The 25,115-nt window shown below is 34.7% G+C and overlaps 2 protein-coding genes across 2 annotated transcripts; both read right to left on the reverse strand.

Moving 5' to 3' along the window:
• Nucleotides 1-7,123: 7,123 nt before the first annotated feature.
• On the reverse strand, nucleotides 7,124-7,936 carry LOC108330251 (uncharacterized). Its single transcript, XM_017564749.1, has one exon. The coding sequence runs from the start codon at nucleotides 7,934-7,936 to the stop codon at nucleotides 7,124-7,126; it is 813 nt and encodes a 270-aa protein (XP_017420238.1).
• A 6,024-nt stretch (nucleotides 7,937-13,960) lies between these two features.
• On the reverse strand, nucleotides 13,961-16,590 carry LOC108330589 (probable pectate lyase 18). The gene is made up of 4 exons (XM_017565080.2): nucleotides 16,412-16,590; nucleotides 14,949-15,701; nucleotides 14,701-14,839; nucleotides 13,961-14,607 (listed from the first exon to the last, which is right to left on the reverse strand). The coding sequence occupies exons 1-4, from the start codon at nucleotides 16,519-16,521 to the stop codon at nucleotides 14,386-14,388; spliced, it is 1,224 nt and encodes a 407-aa protein (XP_017420569.1). The 5' UTR covers nucleotides 16,522-16,590; the 3' UTR covers nucleotides 13,961-14,385.
• Nucleotides 16,591-25,115: the final 8,525 nt, after the last annotated feature.

Consider the following 25,115-nt stretch of genomic DNA (forward strand, 5'->3'; position numbering starts at 1 on the left):
GAACAGTACAAACTGAAAATCAAACCTAACGTATGTAGTGAAAGTGTTTTAGAATTCACGTTTACTTTACTTTTCAAGTAATTCGGCACACGAGGTCCTTGTGCATTTCACTTTCTTGGTATTTCTTGTGAAATTAAAAGTGTCATTACAAATTTTGTTGGCATATCATCTTTGCTTGGCGTCTTGTCATTTTCTTGAACAACCTTGGATATCATTCTGAGGCTTGGCATTGCTACAACACTTGTTTAATGTGTAATTGGTCTTCTAACGAGCTTTTTCTATCATGATTATGATTAGTTATGGGACAACATTTGTTAGGATGGAGGGAAAATTACCTACTACTAGATCACGTAAAAACCAACTTTATTTTTTATGGATATTGTCTATATATTCTACAACTTCCAATCTTGTACTAATATTCATCTTTAATATTACATAAATTTGATATATAATGATAAATTTTATAATTATATTATACTATTTATTTATTAGTTTCAAAATTAGTGTTAAAATTTACACATCAATTACAAAAAGTTAACTAAATTATAATATATAAGATTGAGAAATTCACTTTACAAACTAATTTTGTAAGATCAAGTTAAATTTAATTTTATTAATGTATCAAAGTTTTTCTTAGTGCAAAGTTTTGATTAAGATGACAAAAATACTTTTGTTTGTTGGTATCAGTGTAAAATCCACCGATAGCAGATATTTTGATATTCATTTATAAATAGGTCAGGTGCAGGTATTATACTACTTGTACCTGTAATTATCTTGCAAAAAATTAAAAGGAAAATTAATTAAGTTCAAATTAGTTTATATTTTATTAGGTTAAATTTAATTAAAATTAAACTTTAATTTATATTTAATTTATATTATATTATATTATTTTTGTAATTTTATTTTGATTTCATTTTAAAAATTTATAACATTTATTTCAAATATCCACATGTATTCAAAGGTACCCACTTGTTTTAAAATAGCTGTGATTATTTTTTAAACAGATATTCGACAGGTAATAAGACGAGTAATGAGTAAATTTTTTTGTTGTAACAGATAGTCATAATCCGTATTCGATCTCACCCATTATTAATGCCCACCTCTTTAGTTTATTTCTTAGTCAATAGTGTCGTGGTTTTAGTGTAACGAGGAGATATAGATAAAAGTTTTGGTGTGAAATTTGTTGCTCTTTTTATTAACAAATTTATTGACAAATAAATTCGTTAATAATAAATATTTTAAATTATCGATAAATTTTATGAACACAAATTCGTCCATTAATAAGATATATATTATTAACAAATTTATCAATAAAATAAATTCTTCAAAAAAAATTAAATTTACCAATAAATTTATTTGTCACTAAATTTTTTTCAATAATTTTAAAATTTTTGTAATAAACCATACCACTGAAAAAAAAATATATTAAGTGCAATTTAGTACATCTTTTCTCAACCAATATAATTAAGATATGATCCATTAATCCTAAAATTGAGGTTATTATTTAAAATACATAAATTAAAGTTATTCCATCCAAGAACTAAATAACCATGGTGTAATTGAAGTTTTAAACTACACTCATTTACCTAGAGTTTTGTTTATTTTTTTTACCTAATTTCTTCTTATAACCTAAAGTTTGACCTTTCATATTAGTTTATGAATATAACTGATAAGTATGAAAAATAAATGTTTTTAGACTTATTAATTAACTTAAAATTTGTATTTATTCATGAAATAATGTGTTTTCCTCGTTGAAAAGTTGTAATTAGAAATAGGAAAGTGTGTAGTAAATTATCAAAGTGGAGTGTTATCAGATGTTTCTCGCTAAGCCAACATTAAATCGCTCAACTAAATAGAGTTTTATTCGTTCAGCGCACCAGCACAACTCGCTGAGCGAATAAAGGACAATTAAAGATATGCCGCAGATGAATATTCGCTTAGCGCATAAAGAGTTGTGCGCTTAGCGAATTAGTTATTTTTTCAATTGGCATTTAAAGTGGGAAATAGACAGAAAGAACTCCAGACAGAAGTTTCAGACAAAGGAAAGAAACGAAAACATCTCAAGAACTTCCAGAGACTACTTCAAGGCATCAAGACACCATTGTTGCAAGGGATTGCTTCAAATGTGCACGTTATAGATGTCTAGGAGTAGTTAAATTTTTCTTTCATTGGAATTGGATGTAATGAACTCACTCTAATATAATTTTCCTGTTCAATATATCGTTGTTCGTCCATATGCTCTTTCTTGAATTTACTATCATTGTATGGAAATATAATGTTATTTGAATGTTTCTGATTACTGGAAAGTAACTTGGAACATGGACATAGATAGAGCACCTATGTGATTTGGGATCTAGGGATAGACTCAATAACTTGGTCATTCTTAGCATCGGACTTAATGCAAATTGTATGTTAAATTGACTAAGGGATTAGCATTTTGATATATTAATTTAGAACTAGTTGCTAAGAGATTGAGACTAGTATGCCTTGATATGAATGTTTGAATGAAATAATGATATATTGTACAGAGTTTTACCTTCATATGATTCATGAACCCAAATCCAACAAAGTTTCTTTTAAATATAATTCCTTGCACACCAACTGTTTAATAAAATATCAAAAAGTGTTTCTTGTGTTTTGTGCATTTTGATGTCTAATTGAGTTATAAAAGCAAGAATTGTCATGTGTTGCACAAATCCTTTGGGAGAACGATACCTTTACTTATTCACTATATTACTTGGAACGATTTGGTATACTTGCCAAAAAGTTATCAATAACAACTTGGTGAATATTTATGTCATAAATAAAAAACGAAGTCCCTCTAACTGCGGCATGAACGATTCTTCTTAGGCCGACCACCAGGCCTACAACCCTGGCCGACCACATGGTTGGGTTATAAACAGTAATCGCTCATTAAAGCCCCTAATGAAGATTAAGGTATGATTGGGCCATCATCAGGCCCACAAGAGGTAAAAGCCCATTACAACTGCTATAAATAAAGGTCTCAGGTATGATTTCAAGGGGAGGTTGCATAATACATGCTCTACTTGCTATAATGACCGCTGAGTCACTTTATTGACTTGAGCATTGGAGTGCCTTTGATAGGTGCCTGCCCGCTTGGCTTGGAGAACAAGGAGGGAGAACAAATACTACAACTGGGATACGAAGAAGAGGAGAGAGCTCGTTCGGTCTTCGCCAGCACGTCCATTCCTCAACAAACAAGTAACCGTCCGGTCTTCCACAGCTAGGAGCGCTTGAAGTATTTACGTGGCCCGTCCAGTCTTCAACGTCCGTCCAGTCGTCAATGCCCACCCAGTCTTCAATACAATTAGGAGTGTTTTAGTAGGGTCACACCAGATCCGACCGAAACACTATACTTAATAGCTTTTGAAAGATTTTAAGCTGCTCTTCCTTTTATTAAAATATGGCCCAATATGTTTCTGAGCATTGTGCGGCCCAATTGTGACAAAGGCCCGCGAGAAGACATAATATCTCTCTTGGACAAGCGCACTGACGAAGAAACATCCTTCGTCCAGACAGCGGAGAGAGAGATAGAGCCTAGGGCTCTTCCAGGCGCTAGAGAGAGAAGTAGAATGGCGCCCTCCAGTACAGAGCGGTCATGGACGTCCGGGAAAGGAAGATCCAATCGGTACAAAGGCTTCGTCGGAGGTAAGAAAACACTCTTGCTTTATTTACAGTAATGATATCTGATTATGAGTTATTTGTTACAACTGAAATGAAAGGTGGAGAACTCTATTTATAGAGTTCTTTGGGAAAAAGGGGAACAACGGGAATAGTCAACTAAAAGAGCCGATTACTGTCTTTAGACAGTAATCTCAATAGCCTCCCCTCAAGCTGGATGGTGTATACTCACCAATCCAAGCTTGGGAACAATGGATCTGAACCGCACGCGATGGAGAAATTTTTTGAAGACATCAGCCAGCTGTTCATCTGACCGAACGGGGAGAAGACGTAAGAGATTGACCTGTAGTTTTTCACGAACAACGTGACAGTCAAGCTCTATGTGCTTGGTCCTTTCGTGAAAGCTCTGGTTATGAGCTATGTGTCGAGCTGATTTGTTGTCACAGTATAGGGCAGGAGTTCCAGCTTCCCGTACTTGAAGGTCTTGTAGGAGATAGTGAAGCCACTGTATCTCACATACAGTGGCTGCTAGGGCACGATATTCCGCCTCGGTGGAAGATCTGGAAACAGTGCTTTGCTTTTTGGACTTCCACGAAATGAGGGATGATCCAAGGAAAACACAAAACCCTGTAGTGGACCTTCGAGTATTTGGACACGTTGCCCAATCTGAGTCACTAAAAGCTTTTATATGAGCTTGAGAATCAGCTCCAAAGAACAATCCCTCTGAGGGCTTAGACTTGATGTACCTAAGAACATGTTGTACAACCCGATAATGATGGTTAGTGGGAGATTTCATAAACTGACTCAATAGATTAATGGAAAAACACAAATCAGGTCTGGTATTGGTGAGATATAGTAACTTCCCTATCAATCGTCGATAGGAGCCAGGATCATCTAAGTAGTTGTCTGCTCTATACAGTGTGTTTGTATCACTTAAAAAGGGAGTAGAAGATGGTTTGCATCCCAGCATTCCTGTCTCCTTAAGGATGTCCAACGCATACTTTCTTTGAAATAGGTGTATACCTTTCTTAGATCTGGCCACCTCCAAGCCTAGGAAGTATTTGAGTTCTCCTAGGTTCTTTATTTGAAATTTGTTGTGCAACAAAGTCTTTATGTTGTTGATTTCAATCATGGAGTTTCCAGCCAATATGATGTCATCTACATAGACAAGTAAGATAGTAAAATTTGTAGAAGTGCCTTTGATAAAGAGAGAGTGATCAGATTTTGACTGAGTATAGTTGACAGAAATGAGAAAGGAGGACAGTTTGTCAAACCATTGCCGACTAGCTTGTTTCAGTCCATATAGAGACTTAGTAAGCCTACAAACCTGACCCTCTTTATGGGTATTAAGACCAAGTGGTGGTTCCATATAAACTTCTTCATTTAAGTCTCCATGAAGGAAAGCATTGCCCACGTCAAGTTGATGGAGAAACCAATTATTGGAGGCTGCAAGGGCAATAAGGAGTCTAACAGTGGTGAGTTTGGCAACAGGGGAGAAAGTGTCTAGATAGTCTATCCCTTCTTGTTGTGTGTATCCTTTTGCCACCAGACGTGCCTTATATCTTTCTATAGTACCATCAACATTGTATTTGGTTTTGTATACCCATCGACATCCAATGGGTTTCTTGCCTGGAGGCAGCTGTGTTAAGTACCAGGTGTTATTGTCTTGCAAGGCCTTGATTTCCCTCTGCATAGCTTCTTCCCACTCGCACATGCCTTTGGCTTCACTATATGACTGAGGCTCATCATTGGCAGTAATGGCCATAGTATACTTTAAGTGTTTTGCTGTCAAAGATTCACAGGACAATAGATCAGACATGGGATAAGGGGTTTTAAAATTATTTTTCATAGACAAGGATTGATTAACCTGATGCACATAGTTATTGGGATATTCAGGGGTTTTTCTAACCCTGTTAGATCTCCTGCAACTATGATTCTCTTCACCATGAGCAACATTGTCACTGTTATTGTTGTCGGTGACATTCTGCTGCGTCTCTATTTGCTCAGTGGCATCCATCTCCGGATGTCTTGCATCATCAATAAGGTCACGAGTGCCCAGGAGGTCATTAAGAGAGGGGGCTCCACCTTCTCCTCTGTTAGTAACATCTCTGTTGTTACACTGGTCTTTGTAGGGAAAAATGTCTTCATAGAAGACAACATTTCTGCTTATAAAAAGTTCTTTAGTGTTCATATCAAGAACAACATAACCTTTGACACCACTTTTGTAACCAAGGAAAACTCCTTTTCTAGCTCTTGGGTCAAGCTTATTTCTGCTGTTTTCAAGGGTAGAAGCAAAGCATAGGCACCCAAAAACTTTGAGATTCAAATAGGTAGGGGGGGCATCATAAACAAGATCATTAGGAGTTTTGTTATTAAGAATGGGAGAAGACAACCTATTTATCAGGTAAACAGCGTGACTAACTGCATAAGACCAATAGGCATTAGGCATATTAGACTGAAAAAGAAGACTACGGGTCACATTAAGAATATGCTGGTGTTTTCTCTCCACAACAGAGTTCTGTTCAGGGGTCTCAACACAACTCTTTTGGTGATCAATGCCATATAAATCATACAAATTAACACAGTTAAATTCTGGACCATTGTCTGATCTAACAGTTTTAATCACTTTATCAAATTGATTTTTAATCTTGACAATAAAAATTTGTAATAAACCCCTTGTCTGTCCTTTATTATTCATTAAGAAGACCCAAGTATGCCTACTGTAGTCATCAACTATAGTAAGAAAATACTTATGGCCATGGACAGAAGAAGTGGAAAGAGGGCCCCATATGTCACAGTGAATAATTTGGAAACAATCAGTAGTCAAAGAATTACTTCTAGGAAAAGGTAGTTTATGTTGTTTAGCATAGTGGCAAGCATCACAAACAATATCAGGACCCATTTGTACATAAGGGAACTTTGCACATATCTGTTTCATAGTATTATGTCCAGGGTGGCCTAACCTATAGTGCCACAAATTTACATCAACATGTTCATAAGAGAAAACAGATTTTGAAATGTAATTTGTATCCGGGTTAGGAAAGGCTTGTAGATAATAGAGTCCTTTGGACGGTTTAGCATACCCAATCATCTTCAATGTAGAATTCTCCCTTATCTGACAAACCTCAAAGGAAAAGGTTAGATTGCAGTTTGAGTCTCTGATGAGACTTTGGACAGCAATCAGATTGAAACAAAAATCTAGGATATACAAAACATTAAAAATAACCAAAGCTTTAGAAAATTGGACAGTCCCTGCATGTTCAGCAGTGATAATAGTGTTGTTTGGCAATCTGATAGAAATAGGTTTAATTTTGTAAAAAGTAACAAAGTTTTTCTTATCATGGGTCACATGGTCTGTGGCCCTTGTGTCAAGAATCCAAGAAGAAATACCTTGTTTAACCTCTGTGTTGTCTCTCTGCACCTGGTTAATCTTGTGAGTGGGTTCATCAACCTTCTCTATCATTTTGAGGAGCTTCTGCATCTATTCAGGGGTAAAGGAATTGAGGGCAGCATTGGTGCTGACCTGGTGAGCAGATTGAACACCCTCTAGACCAGATCTGTTTTGGCAAACATTAGCAGAGCTCCAGTCTCCTTTCCTGTCTGGATTGTTGTCAGGTTTCTTGTACCAAGGGAGGTAACCGTGTTTGGAATAGCACTCATCAACGGTATGATTCATTTTATTGCAATAGGAGCACTGTTTTCCATAGTTAGGGTTCCTTCCTCTCCCCCTTCCTTGACCACGTGGTCCATTACCACGTCCTTGGCTTTTCCAGTTGTTGTTTCTTTCAGCAGTGCTGGCCAGAACTTTGGTTTCAGTAGTTTGGCTCTGACTGACAGTGCCCAAATCTTGTCTTTCTTGTCTTTCTTGTTGCATGATGAGGGAGAAAACTCTATTGATGTTAGGGAGAGGATCCATCAAAAGGATTTGGGTTCTTACAGTATTGTATGTGTCATTCAGTCCTTTCAAGAAGCATATTACATGTTCTATTTCTCTGTACTTCAGAGAAATCTTTGAAAGCTCACAGCTGCAGGGAATATCACAGGTACAAGTGGGTATAGGTCTAAGGGATTCTAATTCTTCCCAAAGAATTTTTAAATCTGTGAAGAATTGGCTAATACCTCTCTCTCCCTGTTTAATTGAGTGGATATCTTGGAGTAGACCAGAAATTTTGAAATAGTCACCTTTAGAGAATCTTTCTTTCAACTCTTCCCATAGCTCCTTGGCTTCTTCTACGTATATTACGCTTTCTGCAATCTCTGGAGAGAGAGTCTTTATCATCCAAGAAAGAACCATCATATTACATCTCTCCCAAGCATCGAACAAAACCTCACTTCTTTGAGGTTTCTTGATTGACCCATCATAAACTTGATTTTATTTTTGGAAAGGAGAGCCCTCCTCATGCTTCTGCTCCAAGAAGAGTAATTGTTGTCATTTAGAACTTGAGAGATGAGAGTGAGTCCTGGATTATCCCCAAGATGCAAGTAGAAAGGGCTGGTAGGATTAGCAGATTGATCCATGTGCTCCATATCAGTAGAAATCAATCAAAAGAAAAACAAGAAACAGTCCAAGAATTGATGCTAGACTTGAAAACAAGGGCAGCGGAAGCAGAGCATATTTAAAACCTGCTCTGATACCATATTAAAATATGGCCCAATATGTTTCTGAGCATTGTGCGGCCCAATTGTGACAAAGGCCCGCGAGAAGACATAATGTCTCTCTTGGACAGGCGCACTGACGAAGAAACATCCTTCGTCCAGACAGCGGAGAGAGAGATAGAGCCTAGGGCTCTTCCAGGCGCTAGAGAGAGAAGTAGAATGGCGTCCTCCAGTACAGAGCGGTCATGGACGTCCGAAAAAGGAAGATCCAATCGGTACAAAGGCTTCGTTGGAGGTAAGAAAACACTCTTGCTTTATTTACAGTAATGATATTATGAGTTATTTGTTACAACTGAAATGAAAGGTGGAGAACTCTATTTATAGAGTTCTTTGGGAAAAAGGGAAACAACAAGAATAACTAAAAGAGTCGATTACCTTTTAAAATAGTTTTTAGAGCAATTGGCTCCATTAATGATCATCAGTTTTTTTAACATTATATTAAGTACCCATTTGGTTGCTAACATAACATATATATATATATATATATATATATATATATATATATATATATATATATATATATATATAATACATATATAATATGTATTATATATATATATATATATATATAAAAGATACTAGTGTTTAGTCTTTCTAGAATATACATCATAAAAAATCAATCCATAGTAATGAAAACCATTCATAAATAAAAAACTACAAATACCCCTTTCTACATAAAATTATGTTGCTCAACTTATCATATCAATAGAAGATTTAAATTCAATATTACCACCAATACATAATTTAGTATATACTAACTACTAGATATTTTCTTTATTATTATTATTTATGTTCAGACGAAACTTCTATGTGAGGCGGAGCTTCTATGTGAGTTAGGAGATATGAAACCTCCAAATTTTTGTTATGCAAACTAAAATTAATATATAAATAAAATATCTTTTGAAACTTTTCTTAAATTTAATGTATTAGGCACATTTAAATTTGTATATATCTATAAAATAAAATTTTGACAACCCAAAATATTTGTTGAAGATTCTTTATTGTTGCTACGGTTACAATACAACAATTTATTAATATCTTTTTTTATTATAATAAAAAATGTAAATAAAATTAATTTTTATCTTATTTTTATTCTTTGACATTTTTTCTATAGTTCAGATTTATCTTAAATATTAAGTGAGAATAGTTGTTAGAAGTTGAGAATTGTGATTTTTATATCATTAAGGAAGATTCATTTGTGTTTACTTAATATAAAAATGAAATGAAAAATGTTGTAGTTTTCTATTATTAATCGATCACACTATTTTATATACAATATATTTTCTTATAATTATCTTCAAATCCCTTTCAATTAAATTTTAATTAGTTAATGATATAAAAATCTATAAAACCATTATACATAAATAAAACTTAAAAGGCTATTTTTCATATAAAAAAAGGAAGAAAATAACACAATCATTGCTTCCTCAATTTCAGTTTTTTTTTCGTCAATCTTCCTACAGTAATACTCCTCGTGTTACAACAGTTAAGAGCATCTTTTATTGATTTTATTGTCTGGTTTGAATTTTTTATATAAAATAAGAAAAAAAATGACAAATTATAACACTAACCTCAATGAAGATAGATAGTAAAGAAATTAAGGATTATTTGGTGTGAAAAGATACGACAACAACAGAGGAAATAATCACTATCCTATTATATTGTAATATGTTTTTGTTATAGTTAATAAAATATATAATAATGTTATGTCGACATTTACTTTCTTCTCAATTTTTTGTTATATATATTATTTACACATAACATTAAACTATAATACTAATTAAAACAAAACTAACCTTTTGTTATTTAAATATTTTCTAAAGAAAAATATTTAAAGCATTATATTAATTTTACAAAACTTAATTATTTTTTTTATAATTTTAAGAAAAATAAACTATATAAATAAAATGAGTTTTTGTATAACTTTTTTAATAATAATCTGTATGAATAAACATAATATTTTTTTATTAACATATTTAAATGTATAATTAATTACCTTGACACATAAAATCTGTAACATCTCAAAAATATAGCATAAAATTATATACAGATGTCATCATTTAATAATATAATAGAACAGTTATAAGCCATAAAGTTAATCTTACAGTTATTACAAAATAACCATAAAATTTAAACCTTTACAAAACACTACCTGTGCTATTACAAAACTAAGAACATAACCGATCGGTCAATACAGGATTATAGCGGTGACCGAACGGTTCACCCAAAACTATACATAATACTATGACCGAACGGTCATAGGCTACACCGCAGGATCCTCGCCGCCCAATTCCTGCTCCAATGTACACTCTTCCCCTTCTACTCACACCCAAAAGGTGATCATTGCAAGAGAAAAATCGAACGAAAACATGGACAAACAGAAAATAAGGGTAAACTAATGTAATTTAAGTTACTATTCATACATACAGTTTCTACAAGTTCAAAAATGTAAAACCGATCGCTACATCAGATTAAAACCAAGCACCGACAAACATATATAAATTAAACATTTATATAGTTAAGACTGATCGTGATACTCATGTATAGACCTGACATCTGACTCGACCATCCGGATCGTATGAATATGTAGCTTGAGGTTGTTCATGCACTCGGGTGGTGTAGTAACTGGAAAACCATCAGCTGCCACCCGAGGTTGTCCGTTATAACTCACCCAAGAACCTATGGGTTAGGACCTCCTGCCATTCTTACACAATGCATTACCCATCTCTACTTGAGAATTGCTAATCATCAGAATATCAGGATGAACTCCGTGAATTTCACTTTTCATATTCATACTTTACCACATCAATACACATTTCATTGAGACATTCCTCCTTGGAATTCTCTTTCACAATACCCGAAACATATACCTTATTTGAATAACAATATAATTTCTCATACCCAATAGATCAATACAACTATCTCGAGCAATCAGAGTCAAATAGTGAAATTAGCATTTAAAGACTAAACAATCTTTCATAGAAGAAGACCGAATGGTAACAACACAACCCCTGAATATGACCGAATGGAAACTTACTAACTGGGACAAAACCGAACACTTAGAGCTTAGACCGAATAGTAAGAACTTAGATCGAATACTTATAAATTAAATTGAACACTTAGTGTAAGACCGAACGATATTTCACTATCCACAGAATAGGACCGAACGATCCATACTAGGTAATGATGAGGAAATGGCCGAATACTAAAACTAAATAAAATACTAACACGAAACCGAGCGCTATAACCTAAGACGATCACTAACAGTTTAATTCGAACACTTAAGGTTGTTCTAAATACTATTTATAAGATCTAACACTTTGAAGAAACCGATCGTTACAACAATATGGCCAAACTATGTATAGGAACAACTATCCCATTATAACCAATGTATTTAAGCCTAGTACAAGTACGGGATCTAACACTAGTATAAGAATTATCGCTAACAGGGCTACCCAACCCGATAAGACTGATCATTATTACAGAATCATAAACCACTAGGATGTCAATCACTCACCTAAGATCGAACGGTCATGCACGGTAAGACTAAAAATCTAACTCTATTGATTAATTATTGGCTGACCATGACCGAGCGGTCAAGACCGAACACTCAACTTTTCTGCATAATTCTGCAGAACTTCTGCAGAATTATACAAGATCACCAAACTCATAAAAACAACATTTCATACAACATAACCAAATCATCAAATCATTAAATTTCACTCAAACATAGAATCATCACTCAAACAATTAAATTAAATAGCTTCCCTTACCTCGTAACAGAACGAAACTCTCACAGTGAAGAACTCGCTCACCACCAAAAATCTCATAAACCTAAGATTCACTGATTTAGGAAAAATAGACCAACCACAAGACCGAAAATGTGATCAGAATTTAAAAAGAAGAAGAATATAAATGCATGCAAACAGAAACTTGGCTTGCATGTGTCAGGAATTAGATTTTCTCAGAATAAGAAAGACATACCAGCTCAAACAACCACTTGATCGGTGAAAAGAGAACTCTTGCCACCCAAAAAGCTTCAGACACAATCTAATTGATGATCAGATGGAGAAAAACATGAGAATTTGTAGAGAAAAGGAGGATAATTTAGAGAGAAGTTAGAGAGAAGTAGGAGAAAAGAAGGTTTTAGAATTTTAGAAAGATCAGTTGCATGCAGAGAGTGGCACCGGATTTTAAAATTTTCCTTTATATACCACCGTCAAAAACGGATCGGTCCACTCTGTTGCTCACACCTGTCTTCCACTTTTTGAATTTCTAAATTATCACCCTTCCACCTGCCTTCCACTTTCTCTACAGAAATTAAGGGTCTTGACAAAATCAACTTAAATTATTTATCAGGATATTAAACTAAAGAATAATAATTTAATATTTTTAACATATTAATTATATTTTTAAAACTTTAGATAAGTTTTTATAATACAAAAAGTAATTATATAAATAAACCATAGTTTCGAACAATTTAGTTAAAATTTCATTGTTTTATAATTGTCATAATTTGTTAAAAGAATAAATTAAAGGTTAACGTTTAAAAAATAATATATGATTAATATGAAAAATAGTATATCGTAATATGGTATTTACTAAAGATATAATTATAACTTAACCTTCTTATCGTATCATATCATATATTCTTATTTTACTAAATGAATTCTAAATACTACGTTTTTTTTTCTTCCAAGGCTCTTCTTCTACTCTTAATTTTTGGAACATTGTAAAAAACTATAAAACATATTCACTAATAAATTAACTATAAAATATATTGATTTAGGGGAGGGGGAAGAGAGGAGGAATGGTAAGTTGGTAACATCGTATGATGAATGGGGTCAAATGTTGAGTTCTCGTTATTCAAGAAATGGAAATGGTGGAAGAAAGGAATTGAATGAAAACTTTGTCAAAATGTGGTTGTAACCCAATTTAAATCTTTACCAAATTGCTACAATCACATCAAATGCCACCGTCAAAAGAAGATCCACTTAGGAGCCACACCCATGTGCTTTTTCTCATCTTTTCAACCCTTTCGCCTAATTTTGTCCTAGCTAATCCTCACCTATATACTTTGCCTCCACATCCAATTTAACTCGTGCAATGGAAAGGGCATGTCTTGTTGCAATCAACCATTCTCCCACTCCTTGTATATTTTTTTTCTTTCTTTTTGCCCCAATATATTCCCTTTAATCTCTCCTAAATTAGCTTTACTTAGTGCAAAGATCAATGCCATCAAAAAATATGTTCATAAAATATACAATGTTACATTTTGGTTAATTATCTTAATTTGGTTTGTGATGGGAAATACAATCGCTGAAAACAGTATTGCGTAATCAATTCCACTTGGTGAAGTACAAGTTAACAACACAAACATCATAATAAATATATTAGCATGCTGATGAGATTGTACCACTACCTTCTTTTGTCCTACATATTGTTAACAGTTATTAGGGTAGTTGAGCATTTTCGAATGCTCGATGCATTTAAATTTGGACAAAAATGATTGATGGGATTCGACGATTTGTTTTCCTTTTGGATCGAATTACGTTTTGAAATAATAAGCTTTGGTTTTATTCGTGGTCTTAGTCAGCACACTATTCATTTCTGTCTGCGCATGTGTCGGTCACAAGGAACAAGAAGAGAGACAGAAGAAAGCTAAGAGATAGTTTAACATATATGATATAGTATATAAGAGCCTATGAAAGCTAGGCAAAACTTTGTATTATAACAGAATAATGATAATATATCAACTCTTCTTCACTTGTTTTCCTCTCAGAATACGTCCAGATTCTTCAACTGACCTGGTTCTCTCCAAGAGTAAACAGGTGGAGGTTGTAATCATGAGTTACTCATCAAAACTAGAAAAAAAAACAACAAAACAATCTAAGAAGCCACCCAAAAGGGCGAAAATAGTGGAGATGTATGGAAATCCAAGGAAAAGTGAATAAAAGCTAGAGATCCACCACCATATAATAGCCCTTTTTCTCTTTTTTTCTTTTGGGACATATACGTGTATATATCTTGTTTAATTTTCCTTTTTGGAATGAATGGATGAGGCAGAAATTGGTGGATGAGTCATTATCAGCAAGGAGAACCTTTCTTGCAGGTGAGTGCACCAGCACCTGTTGTAATGGAACCAACAAGTGAAGATGGTCTTGCACTAAGGCTTGAAGCCCTTGCATAACTTGAGGAGGCTCCAGCACCAGAAGCAGTGAAAAAGGCACCATTTACTAACATGTCCCCTTCTGATCTCCAATTCCAACTCTGCCATTCACTCTCTGCCGCATCTTCACGTTTTGTCACCTAAACAAGTACCAAGTTTAGCATATGATAAAAATGGACACACAGTACAACTACATTTAATCATTGCATAGGACTTTATGAATAATCAATCACCTCTTTGCTGAATCTGTCATCTGGTGCAACAAATCTGTTGCCTTGGCTGTTGATAGTTGGATTAGCACTCCCCCCAATGGCATACATTTCCCAGTGAGTATAATCATTGTTCACAACATGGAAATACCCAAGCCTACACCTGCAAGTTGCACAAAGGTTTTTTTTTTGGTCCTACAACATAACATGGTCTCCAAAGTAACGTGTAATGAATAAGGGTAAAAAGAAAAATTGAATAAAGTGTGAAGTACCTTGGCATCCTTTGAACAAGGCCTTCACCGAAGTGGTTGAAAGCAATGGTGACTTGCATGTCCTTGTCCTGAGTGTAAGCGTCACTGTGACCTAAGAGCATGACCTTGTCATGATGCGTCATGTAATTGTTGGAGATGGTGATGGCGGTGGACCCATGGATGGCGTCGATCAACCCATCGTTGCAGTTCGACAAGGAGCAATGGTCGACCCACACGTGACTTCCTCCGAAGATCGACACGCCGTCGCCGTCCGACACGGTTCTCCACCCGTAGTGCCGTGGGGAGGCGCGCACCATGGCGTTCCCTCCCTGCTTGCAGTCGTGCACGTGGATGCCGTGGATGATGATGTTCGTCACGTACTGCACGGTGATGCAGGGACCGCCGGCGATGTGGACGCTGGCGCCGCGGCCGTCGATTGTCTTGAAAGAGTTCATCAGAAGCTCCTCCTTCAGCTGGATCACCATGTCGCGCGCGAAGATGATCCAGAGGGGCTCATCTTGGATCACCGCGTGGCGGAGCGTCCCTGGCTTCGGGTTCACCGGGTCGTCGTCGCCGGCGTCGTCCACCACGTAGATCTTCCCATCCCTTCCACCGATGGCGTTCTTTCCGAACCCGATTGCGCAGTCCGCTAGCTTTTGCCGGTTCTTCTCCCAATTCGGGTCGCACCGCCAACAGTCATCAATGGGGTTGCCGCTGCCGCATGAAAGATAGCCCAAGCTCCTCCTAGGCCTAGCTATGGAGGCGTTGATTTTCCTGCACCCAAAAAATTCAATTATTATAATTTATTATTATTTATTACTCTCTTTTATTCAATTAATTTTAATAAAATAATTGATGATGCAGTTAGTGGCAATCGATAGGAAAATACAACCACCAAGACATGTTGGTTAGTATATAGTAACTGATATTATTGTGAAGGGTCCTATTAACCTTTGTCATCATTATACACTATTATGTAATTGAAGGGATCTTTTCATTAAAAGTTAAAAACATTTAAGGAAACCAACGTAACCAAAACAATTTTTCATTAATTCCTCAACTAGATAAAAGTTAATAAATTTATCAAAAAATGATTTGCAAGTGAATGTGACTGAAAATTTGATATCTCCCTTTCATATTATAACCGAAAGGTAGATGAAAAGTCTTTTATATGAACTGATGTAGTATATGATGTTAAAATCTATAAGATACATGAGGTTTATATGACTAATGACGTAAAGTTTTAAACTGAGAATGTATCCCTGTGAAAAAAAATGTTGTTCCTGGTTTTAAGGAACAGATTGTCTGTTTAAAGAAGCACTAGCCAATAATGTAGAACAACATTTAGGAACATGTTTGAAATGAAGTTGATGAAAGTGAAAAAAAGTGATCCCATTTTGGTTTTGGTCTGAGGAAAATTAGCATGTAATGCAGAATAGAAGATGTAAATGTAAGTAACATGGATCTAAAGGTGGAAGGTGTACCTGTTGACCTCTTGAACAACCTCTTCAGGGTTTTGAACTGGTGAAGAGAAAAGGGTAAGAGGGAGGAGAAAGAAGAAGAAGAAGAAAAGCAAAGAGAGTGTGGTTGTCATGTTGGCTAACTCTTCTTTGCAAAGTGAGTGAGAGAGAGAGAGAGACAAGGGAAGTGAGGGGTGATGTAGGTTGTAAGGAAGTATATAAAGAGAGAAACCCCAAAGCAATTGGTGTGATCAAACTAAACATATTGTAAAAAAAATAATAAAAAATAAATAAATAAACATATGGGACCCAATTGCATCCTGATTATTGGGTAGTTTTAGCCGTTAAGCAAGGCCTAAATGATGGTGCATGGAAGATCAAAACAGTCAAAAGAAAAGGCTTAGAAGAGAAAAGGATGATGAAGTAAGAAAAAGGGCACACATGACGATGTGTGTGAAATAATGTTTGGTCTCGTAAGCACGTACACTCTGAGAGTAGAAATTATATTAAACTAATTATATAATTAAGTTACCCACTTAATTCTACAACTGCTTTCAGAGGGTAGTTAATTAGGTTTTACCAAACTTATTAATTAAGATGAAGATAGAATTGATTGTGCAACAGCACCCTTTCTTTCTTTGTCTTGTTAATGTATATTCTGGCGTGATCGTTGAGAATGATGAAATAATCGCTTAATGATCAGCAGTGGACACACTTTGATTAAGTGAATTAATGTGAATTAATTAGCGCGAGTGAATTAATTAAAATTAACTAAAATTGGTCCTTCCAAAATGTAAATTCTTCCTCCACTAGTCCTTGTGTATATTCTTTTGGCAGCAATTACTTCGCATTTTTGACTTGGATTTTGGGATGAATGGTTCCTAGAAATAAAGGTTTACCCCAGTGGAAAATATTGACTAATTTGCTCTAATGGGTCCATCATGCTTTTTTTTTAGTTCACGAGATATCTTACAAGATCGATGTATTTTTCGGCTTCTTTTGTCATTGATTTGGATCATGAAGAATAGTAAGAACATAAGTAATTTTCCAAATTTAACTTTGATACATATTTAACTTCGATATATAAACTTGCTATATTTCAATTAATGAGTTCATCCTGATACCATATATTACCAAAAATTAAACATTATATATTATTACATATAAAAGATAATGGGTAGTATAAGTAAGAAATATATGTGTTTCGGGTACATATCAACTATCTTTTATAACCTTCATAATTTCTTCTTCAAAGTCGACACTACGTTCACGTGTAGAAAAGACTTTTAACGTCACCCTTTAAACGTTCGACCCTCGAATATCCAATATAAAAAATGATCGGTGACATTTTCCGTAAATAAAACAACTATTTAGATGTCAGCTATGGGGGCTCCGACTTCTAAAGCCATTTAGATGTCTGTTATGAAGGGAAACCGACTTCTAAATATTCAGCCCAAAAATTTACAAAGTCACTTTTTAACTCCATTTAGACGTCTGATACCGCCACTCCGACTTCTAAAGCCATTTAGACGTCTGTTATGAGGAGAACCGACTTCTAAATACTCAGCTCAGAAATTTAAAACGTCACTTTTTGACTCCATTTAGACGTTTGATCTCGCCACTCCGACTTCTAAAGCCATTTAGACTTCTATTATGGGGGGAATCGACTTCTAAATACTCAGCCCATAAATTTAAAAAGTCACTTTTTGACTCAATTTAGACGTCTGATCCCGCCACTCCGACTTCTAAAACCATTTAGACGTCTGTTATGGGGGGAACCGACTTCTAAATACTCAGCCCAAAAATTTAAAAAGTCAGTTTTTGACTCCATTTAGAGTCTGATCTCGTCACTCCGACTTCTAAAGCCATTTAGACGTCTGTTATGGGGGAACCGACTTCTAAATGTCTGCATTAAAACACCACGAACGCGAAGCAGCCATTACACGCACTCGCTTTTCATTATCTTCCTCGCGTTTTCTCTCTACGGGCTACGTTTTTCAGGTTCATTTTCTCACTTTTGCACCGTTTTAAATTAATTTTACTTCGATTACATTACTCTTTGATGAATTATCTTTCATTTGAACCGATTAAAATGCGTTTTCGTTGGGTTTTGATGTAGCTTTGCTCGTGTCCTTGGGCGATTTCTTACGTTTTGCATTCCTCCAATTCCCTCCACTATGTTTTTAAAACCATCCAATACAAAAAAAAAAACGTACAATCCATTCTCTTCAACTAAAATATAAAGTTGTAAACTCGAATCACCATGAGCTAAGAGAACCCGAGAGGCCTCAAGCGGAGAAAGATCTAATCAAATACGGCGATGTTTTAGATGTCTGATCTGTTTAGGTCAAACGTTTATATAGACGTCCGATCTGTGCAGGTCAGACGTCTATATAGACGTCTAACTAGGGTCCGAGGTCCCATCAACATCACCCGAATAGACGTCAAGTCGAGATCAGATGTAAAAAGCCCAAAATAACAGACATCTAAAGCCTTTTTTGAACTAGTGATTCTTATCTTCATCTTCACTTCAACCGTCCAAAGGGTACCTGCCAAAGGTTCTTCGATGCTTAGTTAGTAAACAGTCTGTACGGTGTTCAGAACAATGGTATTAAATGCACATATATTTTGACATATATTTATAGTTTTTTATATGGGCTTGAGATCAGTGAAACATTAATCTCGGCCCAATCTCAGTCTATTACCCCTACCATTTACCTTAATCCTTACAGAGAAAACTTATCTATCGAATCAGGTCGTCCGACCTTGATAGGGCCATTCGGTCTTATCCAACAATATCTATCTATTGTTTAGTTGTTCCCGATTCTTTAGTGTTGTTTAGTCTTCTTAATATGCATTATCTCACCAACCATCTGACTCCTGTACAATATGGTTATGATTTTAATAAATAAAATCACACGTTGTTTTTCTTCTCCCAATCTCGTAGAGAGATGAAACTCTAATCGAAGAATAAGAAGATTTTATTGAATATATATATATATATATATATTTTATTATGTAATATCTTAAAGTATATCAAATTTTAGTTGATAAAAATATTCCTATTCATAAAAAAAGAAATACTTTAAACACATGAGTATTTTAATAATTTTTATTTTGAATTTAAAATAAAAAATAAAATAAAATAAAAATTTATTAAAATATCCTTAACATTAAAACTTAGAATTTATAATATTTGGAGATATTTTTATCAATTAAAATTTAATACACTTTAAGAGGTTATATAAGTTAAGAAATTCATATATATAATTCGTTTTAATTAAAATAATATATCGTTTTACATTAATTATATTATCTTTTATATTAATTATAAAATGTTTACCTTTTAACAGAACAAGTAAATAACTTGATTAACTAAAATAGCAATAAGAGAAGATTAAAAAAAACTCAATTGTAAAATATTAAACTTTGTATATATACTTAATAAACTAAGAAAGTTGAAGAAGAACTTAACTAAAAATACCTAAATTTATATGAGATTTCAAATTTAGTTAAATCTAACCTAATTTTTTTTAAGAAAAAGAAACCTCCAAACATAAGTAAATATAATTTTATTTTATCTAACGAACGTTGATTCATTAGTATCTCTTAAAGAGAGAAAGTGAGAAAAATATAATATTAAACCGAAGCGAGGTTTAATGAAGTCGTGGAGAACACCCATGCACGCCTGCTGTTAAGCATATTTGAGGTGGAAGAGTGGTTCTGCGAAAAAGAAAAGACCATTACTATGAAAATGCTTCCACTTTAGTCATTGTATAGGAATCTATAATGATAATTAGATAGGGACACTAAAAGGGACACTTAGATGGGGAAAAACCTCTCACGCTATTGCATGGTGGATCAATGATAATAATGAGGATTTCATGGGGTCCCCAAACACTTCCTTTGCTTCTATGTCAAGGAAAACAATATGTTTTACTTGTTATGCATGTTCCTACCTTCAAATACAAAAACAAATTCTAACACTTTAGTATCATCCTACTAATTAAAGCATTACATAAAAATATAAACAAAAATAAATATATAAAATATATTTATAATCCTATTTGAGAAAATCCAAATTAATCTTTTAGAAATTATAATTATTTATACACTACAAAATAAGAGTATATACTTAAACAACAACTATTCTTTATAAGAAAATCATCATTAGCTTTGTTGTTTCACAGTTCTCTTGTATACTATCATTTGCTTACGTATTAATTATAATAGATACACAAACCACAACATATAGACAATAGAATAAGCTAATACAATTATTATAATATATATATATATATATATAACCTTTTCTCAATAAAAGTTTTTTCTTTTGACTAAAACATTTATCATAGTTCATTTATCATATCACTAAAACATGACCCAACAATACATAACTCAAATAATTAATAACCCAATGACTAGTGTAGAAAAGACATTAGACGTATGTTATTTTAGACTTTTAACGTCTGATCTTTGTCCGACGTCTATACGGGTACGTTAATGAGACGTTGGATAATTTAGGTCAGACGTCTCTATAGACGTCCGACCTATATAGGTCCGACGTCTATATAGACGTCCGATCCATACAAGTCAGACGTCTCTAAGGCTGCTCTTGACTCATGGTGATTCGAGTTTACAACTTTATATTTTAGTTGAAGAGAATGTGATGGAATCCTCCTTGACGTAGTCCTCTTTTTGTATTTTTACTTTTCCTAGCTTAGCTCTTAAGGAGCATGGGTTACTATAAATACCCAACTCCTCTCTTGTATTAGCACTTTTGAGAATAATGAGAATTGAGTTTTCTGAATCAGAAACTATTCTCTCTTGAAAGTCAGGCTAGAGAGTCCAAAGACTCCCTCTAGCCACCTTCTAAGCACACTCTCATTCTTCCATTTCTCCAAAAATTCCACGGTGCTTTCTCTCTCATCCTCCACACTGATTTCTCACCGCCACATCTCGTGCACGCGTCAGCTCCTCGTTACATCAGCTTCTCGCGCCAGCCACGTCTCCATAGCGCATTCTTCATTCCATCACGCCTCCACACAGCGTCATTTGCATTTCACTCTCTCAATAGCTCCTCGGCCATCAACCACATCCCTTTTCACCGTTTTGCTTTGGTTTCATCCCAGATTCCACGTTCAACCTCTGTTATACCTTTCTTCCATCATTGCAACCCTAGATTCAGGTTTTTCCACCGAATCTCATCTTCTCCGCTAGGTTTTCGTCTCACTTTCTCCTTCATTTTCATTATTCCTTCATTTTTCACCGAACAAACCTTATTTCCTCCGTTCATCCTTCTTTTCCACCGTTCACTCAGTCATTTGAACCGATTAATCGGTTCATTTGATGTTCTGCGCCTCTCTAGGGTTCCTTAGTTCCAGCTTAGGGTTCTTCGTGTTCATTCTCAGATTTGCTCCGTTCCAATCAATTCCGCGGCATCATATCTCTGGAGGAAGCTTCGAGGAGTCCGCGTCGCGTCTTCGGTCTCTCCTCGGGCGTTCGTCCATCAAGTGGTATTCAGAGCTCAGGTTCGAGCACGCTTCAGAGGTAAGTTGTCTCGCGTTCTCTGTTTTTCCGTTGTTTTCGCTTGAGTTCGAGTTGAGTTGTTTCGATTCGGTCTTGGCCGATTCATATTTTGTTCATTTGATTCGCGTTCTGTTTCATGTCATCGTCTGATAGTTTCATCTCTTTTTGATTTTTTGAGTTTTGTTTCATTTGATTCAGTGTTGCTTTTTGTTTTGTCTCGCGTCTTTGATTCAAATCGTGTTGATCTGTTTAGCTTATGCATTGTTCATCATTTCTTTTACTGTCTTGTTTTGAGTTCTATATTCTGATTAGGTGCATCTGTGCATTTTTCTGTGTTTGAGTCAGTGTTTCATCATTTTAAATCAGTGCATTCTATTTTGAGTCAATTTTCTTTTGAAATCCAAGTTCAGTTTGTCTAAAAGTCATGTGCATTGGTTGAAACTGATGTAGTTTTTTGAATGTCCTAAAACTGATTTCAGTTGTGCATTTGATCGTCAAATTGTGTTTGAGCCTTGGTATAAACTCTATCACACCGCAAAAGCAATGAAACATTTAAATGAATGAGCTGGTTGATAGATATCCATTGGCCAGTCCAATTGATTCTTTAAAGTTGAAAAATGTTTTAGTCCAGATTCTTTTGCTAAATTCATTTCTGGATTTTGAGCTGCTGTTAAAAAGCAAGTGCATACTGCAAAGATCAATGAAAGGCATAGCCTAGATTAGTAGCACTTGTGAACACAGTTAAACCTTGTTGCAGCAGTTGGCCGATCTGCATTACTTTGCTTGAGTCTATTTTTCTTTGTGTTTTGAATCTGGTTTAGCATATAGATCCTTGCTAGACATCTTACATCAATTTCATAGTGTGTTTTTCAAACTTTAAATTTTGTTTTTGAGTTTAGTTAGCTGATCAAAAGCTATTTGATTTCATTGAGTCAAAATTTGAGTGGTTAAGTTGCTTACATTGAGTAATTTGGGGGCTGACTAAGTCAAATTTTGAGATAGTGTGTTTCTGCACCTATTTGCTTTACAAACAAGTTTGTTTTAGTTGTTTGAAACTGATGATGCAAAGAAACCACGAGTTATAGCTGCCCTAAGCATTTTCACTCTTTAAACCACCAAATTTTTGGCATTTTTTCATTGACAAGTTGCTAGTTGGTTGCCTTTTCTGAAATCTGTGATTGGTGCATGTGAAATTGAGTTGTCATTGCAGCAAAAGCTTGGTCGTTCTGTTTTCATATAAAAAAAATTGACAAAAGAAACATTTACATAGTTATAAAAAGCTGAAAGACCAGTGCAATTAACTTTTCTGAAATCTGATGCACCAGAAAACTGTTGTTCTCTATTAGCATTTTATCAAACAGTTTCACTCAATTGCTTTGAGCTTAAAATCTTGATGATATTGCAACTTGTTTCTGTTTTTCGTTTTATGAATCTGTTCTAGTGCCAATCATAGGTTCAGTTTGAGTGTTCACTTTGATCAAAAGCTTTGTTTCTTGTTTGTCAATTGTTGGCTGTCTTGGTTTTGTCTTGCACGTGTAAACTCTGATCTGCTGTTCTAATTTGAGTTTTTGTTTGTTTTTGTAATCTGGTCTAGAGTTTATCTTGAGTCAGTTTCTCTGTTGAGCTGTCAATTCCTTTGCTTTAGTGGTTGTCCTGTATTGTCCATTACTCTGTTTAGCCTAGCCTTTTCTGAAATGAGAAGCTTTTACACTCTGGTTTCTGGAATTTGAAAGAGGGTTTGTGTGCTTGGTAGCATCTTAGGTGGTGGTGGTCTGAAAGACTTTCCAGCTTTGTACTGCCAAGGGAGAATCTCCCTTCCAAACCTTTTCATTTATGTGCTTTAAATTTCAAAAGAGAAGCCTGAGTGTAGTGAGTTTAGTGAGGCTGACTTGGCCTAATTCCTTGGCACTTTGAAATAGAGAATTCATTGTTAATCTAATTGTTTTGTGATTGTTCATTGTGCAGGAAAAGAAATTGGATCAATTAGATTGGAGCAGTTGTGATTTGCTTAAACTGACATTGCATTCATTTAGGCTTATAAACTGTTTGCTGAAATCATTGAGATATTATATGTCTGAATGTGATTACTGATTTCATGGTTTGCTTACAATTGTTGAAATCTGTTGAGTCCTTATTAGCACCATCATTCTTTCTTTGTTGAGATCATTTTTCCAAATGCATATAGAAAATATTTTTCTGGTATTATTCACATGCAGATTTCAGTTTTGTTCAGATTGATTGAATTACATCCATTGCATCTGGTTAATGTCCATTCTTATTTGTATTTGCTGGATTTGGGTTTGATTTTGTATGCAGAAATGAACCAGTGCAGGGTGTCCAATAGAAGTTGATATTAGTTTAGAATGAGCAACCAGAAGCAGAAGCAATTCACGTGGGAGTGTTAAACTGAAGGGAGTTTCTTTCACCTTAAATTGCTTTTGTTTTGGTTGAATCTGGTATGACAGTTTTTGTACACTAGGATTAGCCAATCTGAATCTGAATCTGAATCTGAATCTGAATTGGAATTGTTCTGCATTGCATTGGATTAATCTGATTTTGATTAGACTAGGGTGGTTGTTAATCAGTTTGGTTTCAGCGTAGACTTATATCCTTTTAATTCTGGTATAATGACCATTTGCATGTGTATAATGAAATCTGGTTTGATTTTGGTGTGTGCAGAGCTGATACTTGAGAGTTTAGCTTGAGCAGAAATTTACTGAGAAGACAAAAACCTAAGCACTTCATGTGGAAGCTTTGAATTGAAGGGAGTCATTTACTTTAATTGCTTCTGATTGTTTACATTGCTTTGGTTTAAAATTGTTCATTGTGGACTGCATGAACTGCTGATTTAGTGTGAATTTTCTGTGTAGTTTGGGAAAAGCAATATTGATGGTACTGTAGCATATTATAAATTGTGTGCTGAATCCGTGAGACAAGTAGCATTTACATCTTGCTATGCAGTTTTGAACTAAAGGACCATTCTTCTACCTTAAACTGTTTCTGTTTTGATTGAACTGCTCTTGATATAATTTGTAATTGCTTGCAATAAGTGAATTGTTGATTTAGTTGGAATTGTTTGTGCAGTATAAGTTGACACCATTATTTGAGCAGCAGCAAAATCTCAGTGGAAAGTTTGTGCAGCCAAGAGAAAGGGAAGTTCTTACTGCCCTATATTTTTGTGCAAACTAGTTTTACTAAG

The sequence above is a fragment of the Vigna angularis genome, chromosome 4 (assembly GCF_016808095.1).
Source record: "Vigna angularis cultivar LongXiaoDou No.4 chromosome 4, ASM1680809v1, whole genome shotgun sequence".
In the NCBI taxonomy this organism is placed as follows: Eukaryota; Viridiplantae; Streptophyta; class Magnoliopsida; order Fabales; family Fabaceae; genus Vigna; species Vigna angularis.

What these genes read in the sequence shown, in the direction of transcription:
- LOC108330251 (XM_017564749.1), bottom strand. Translation starts at nt 7,936, where the DNA reads ATGGTTCTTTCTTGGATGATAAAGACTCTCTCTCCAGAGATTGCAGAA.
- LOC108330589 (XM_017565080.2), bottom strand. Translation starts at nt 16,521, where the DNA reads ATGACAACCACACTCTCTTTGCTTTTCTTCTTCTTCTTCTTTCTCCTC. An exon ending in CTTGTTCAAAGGATGCCAAG is followed by an intron (nt 14,840 to 14,948) that starts GTACTTCACACT and finishes TGCAACTTGCAG; the next exon opens with GTGTAGGCTTGGGTATTTCC. An exon ending in ATGACAGATTCAGCAAAGAG is followed by an intron (nt 14,608 to 14,700) that starts GTGATTGATTAT and finishes GTACTTGTTTAG; the next exon opens with GTGACAAAACGTGAAGATGC.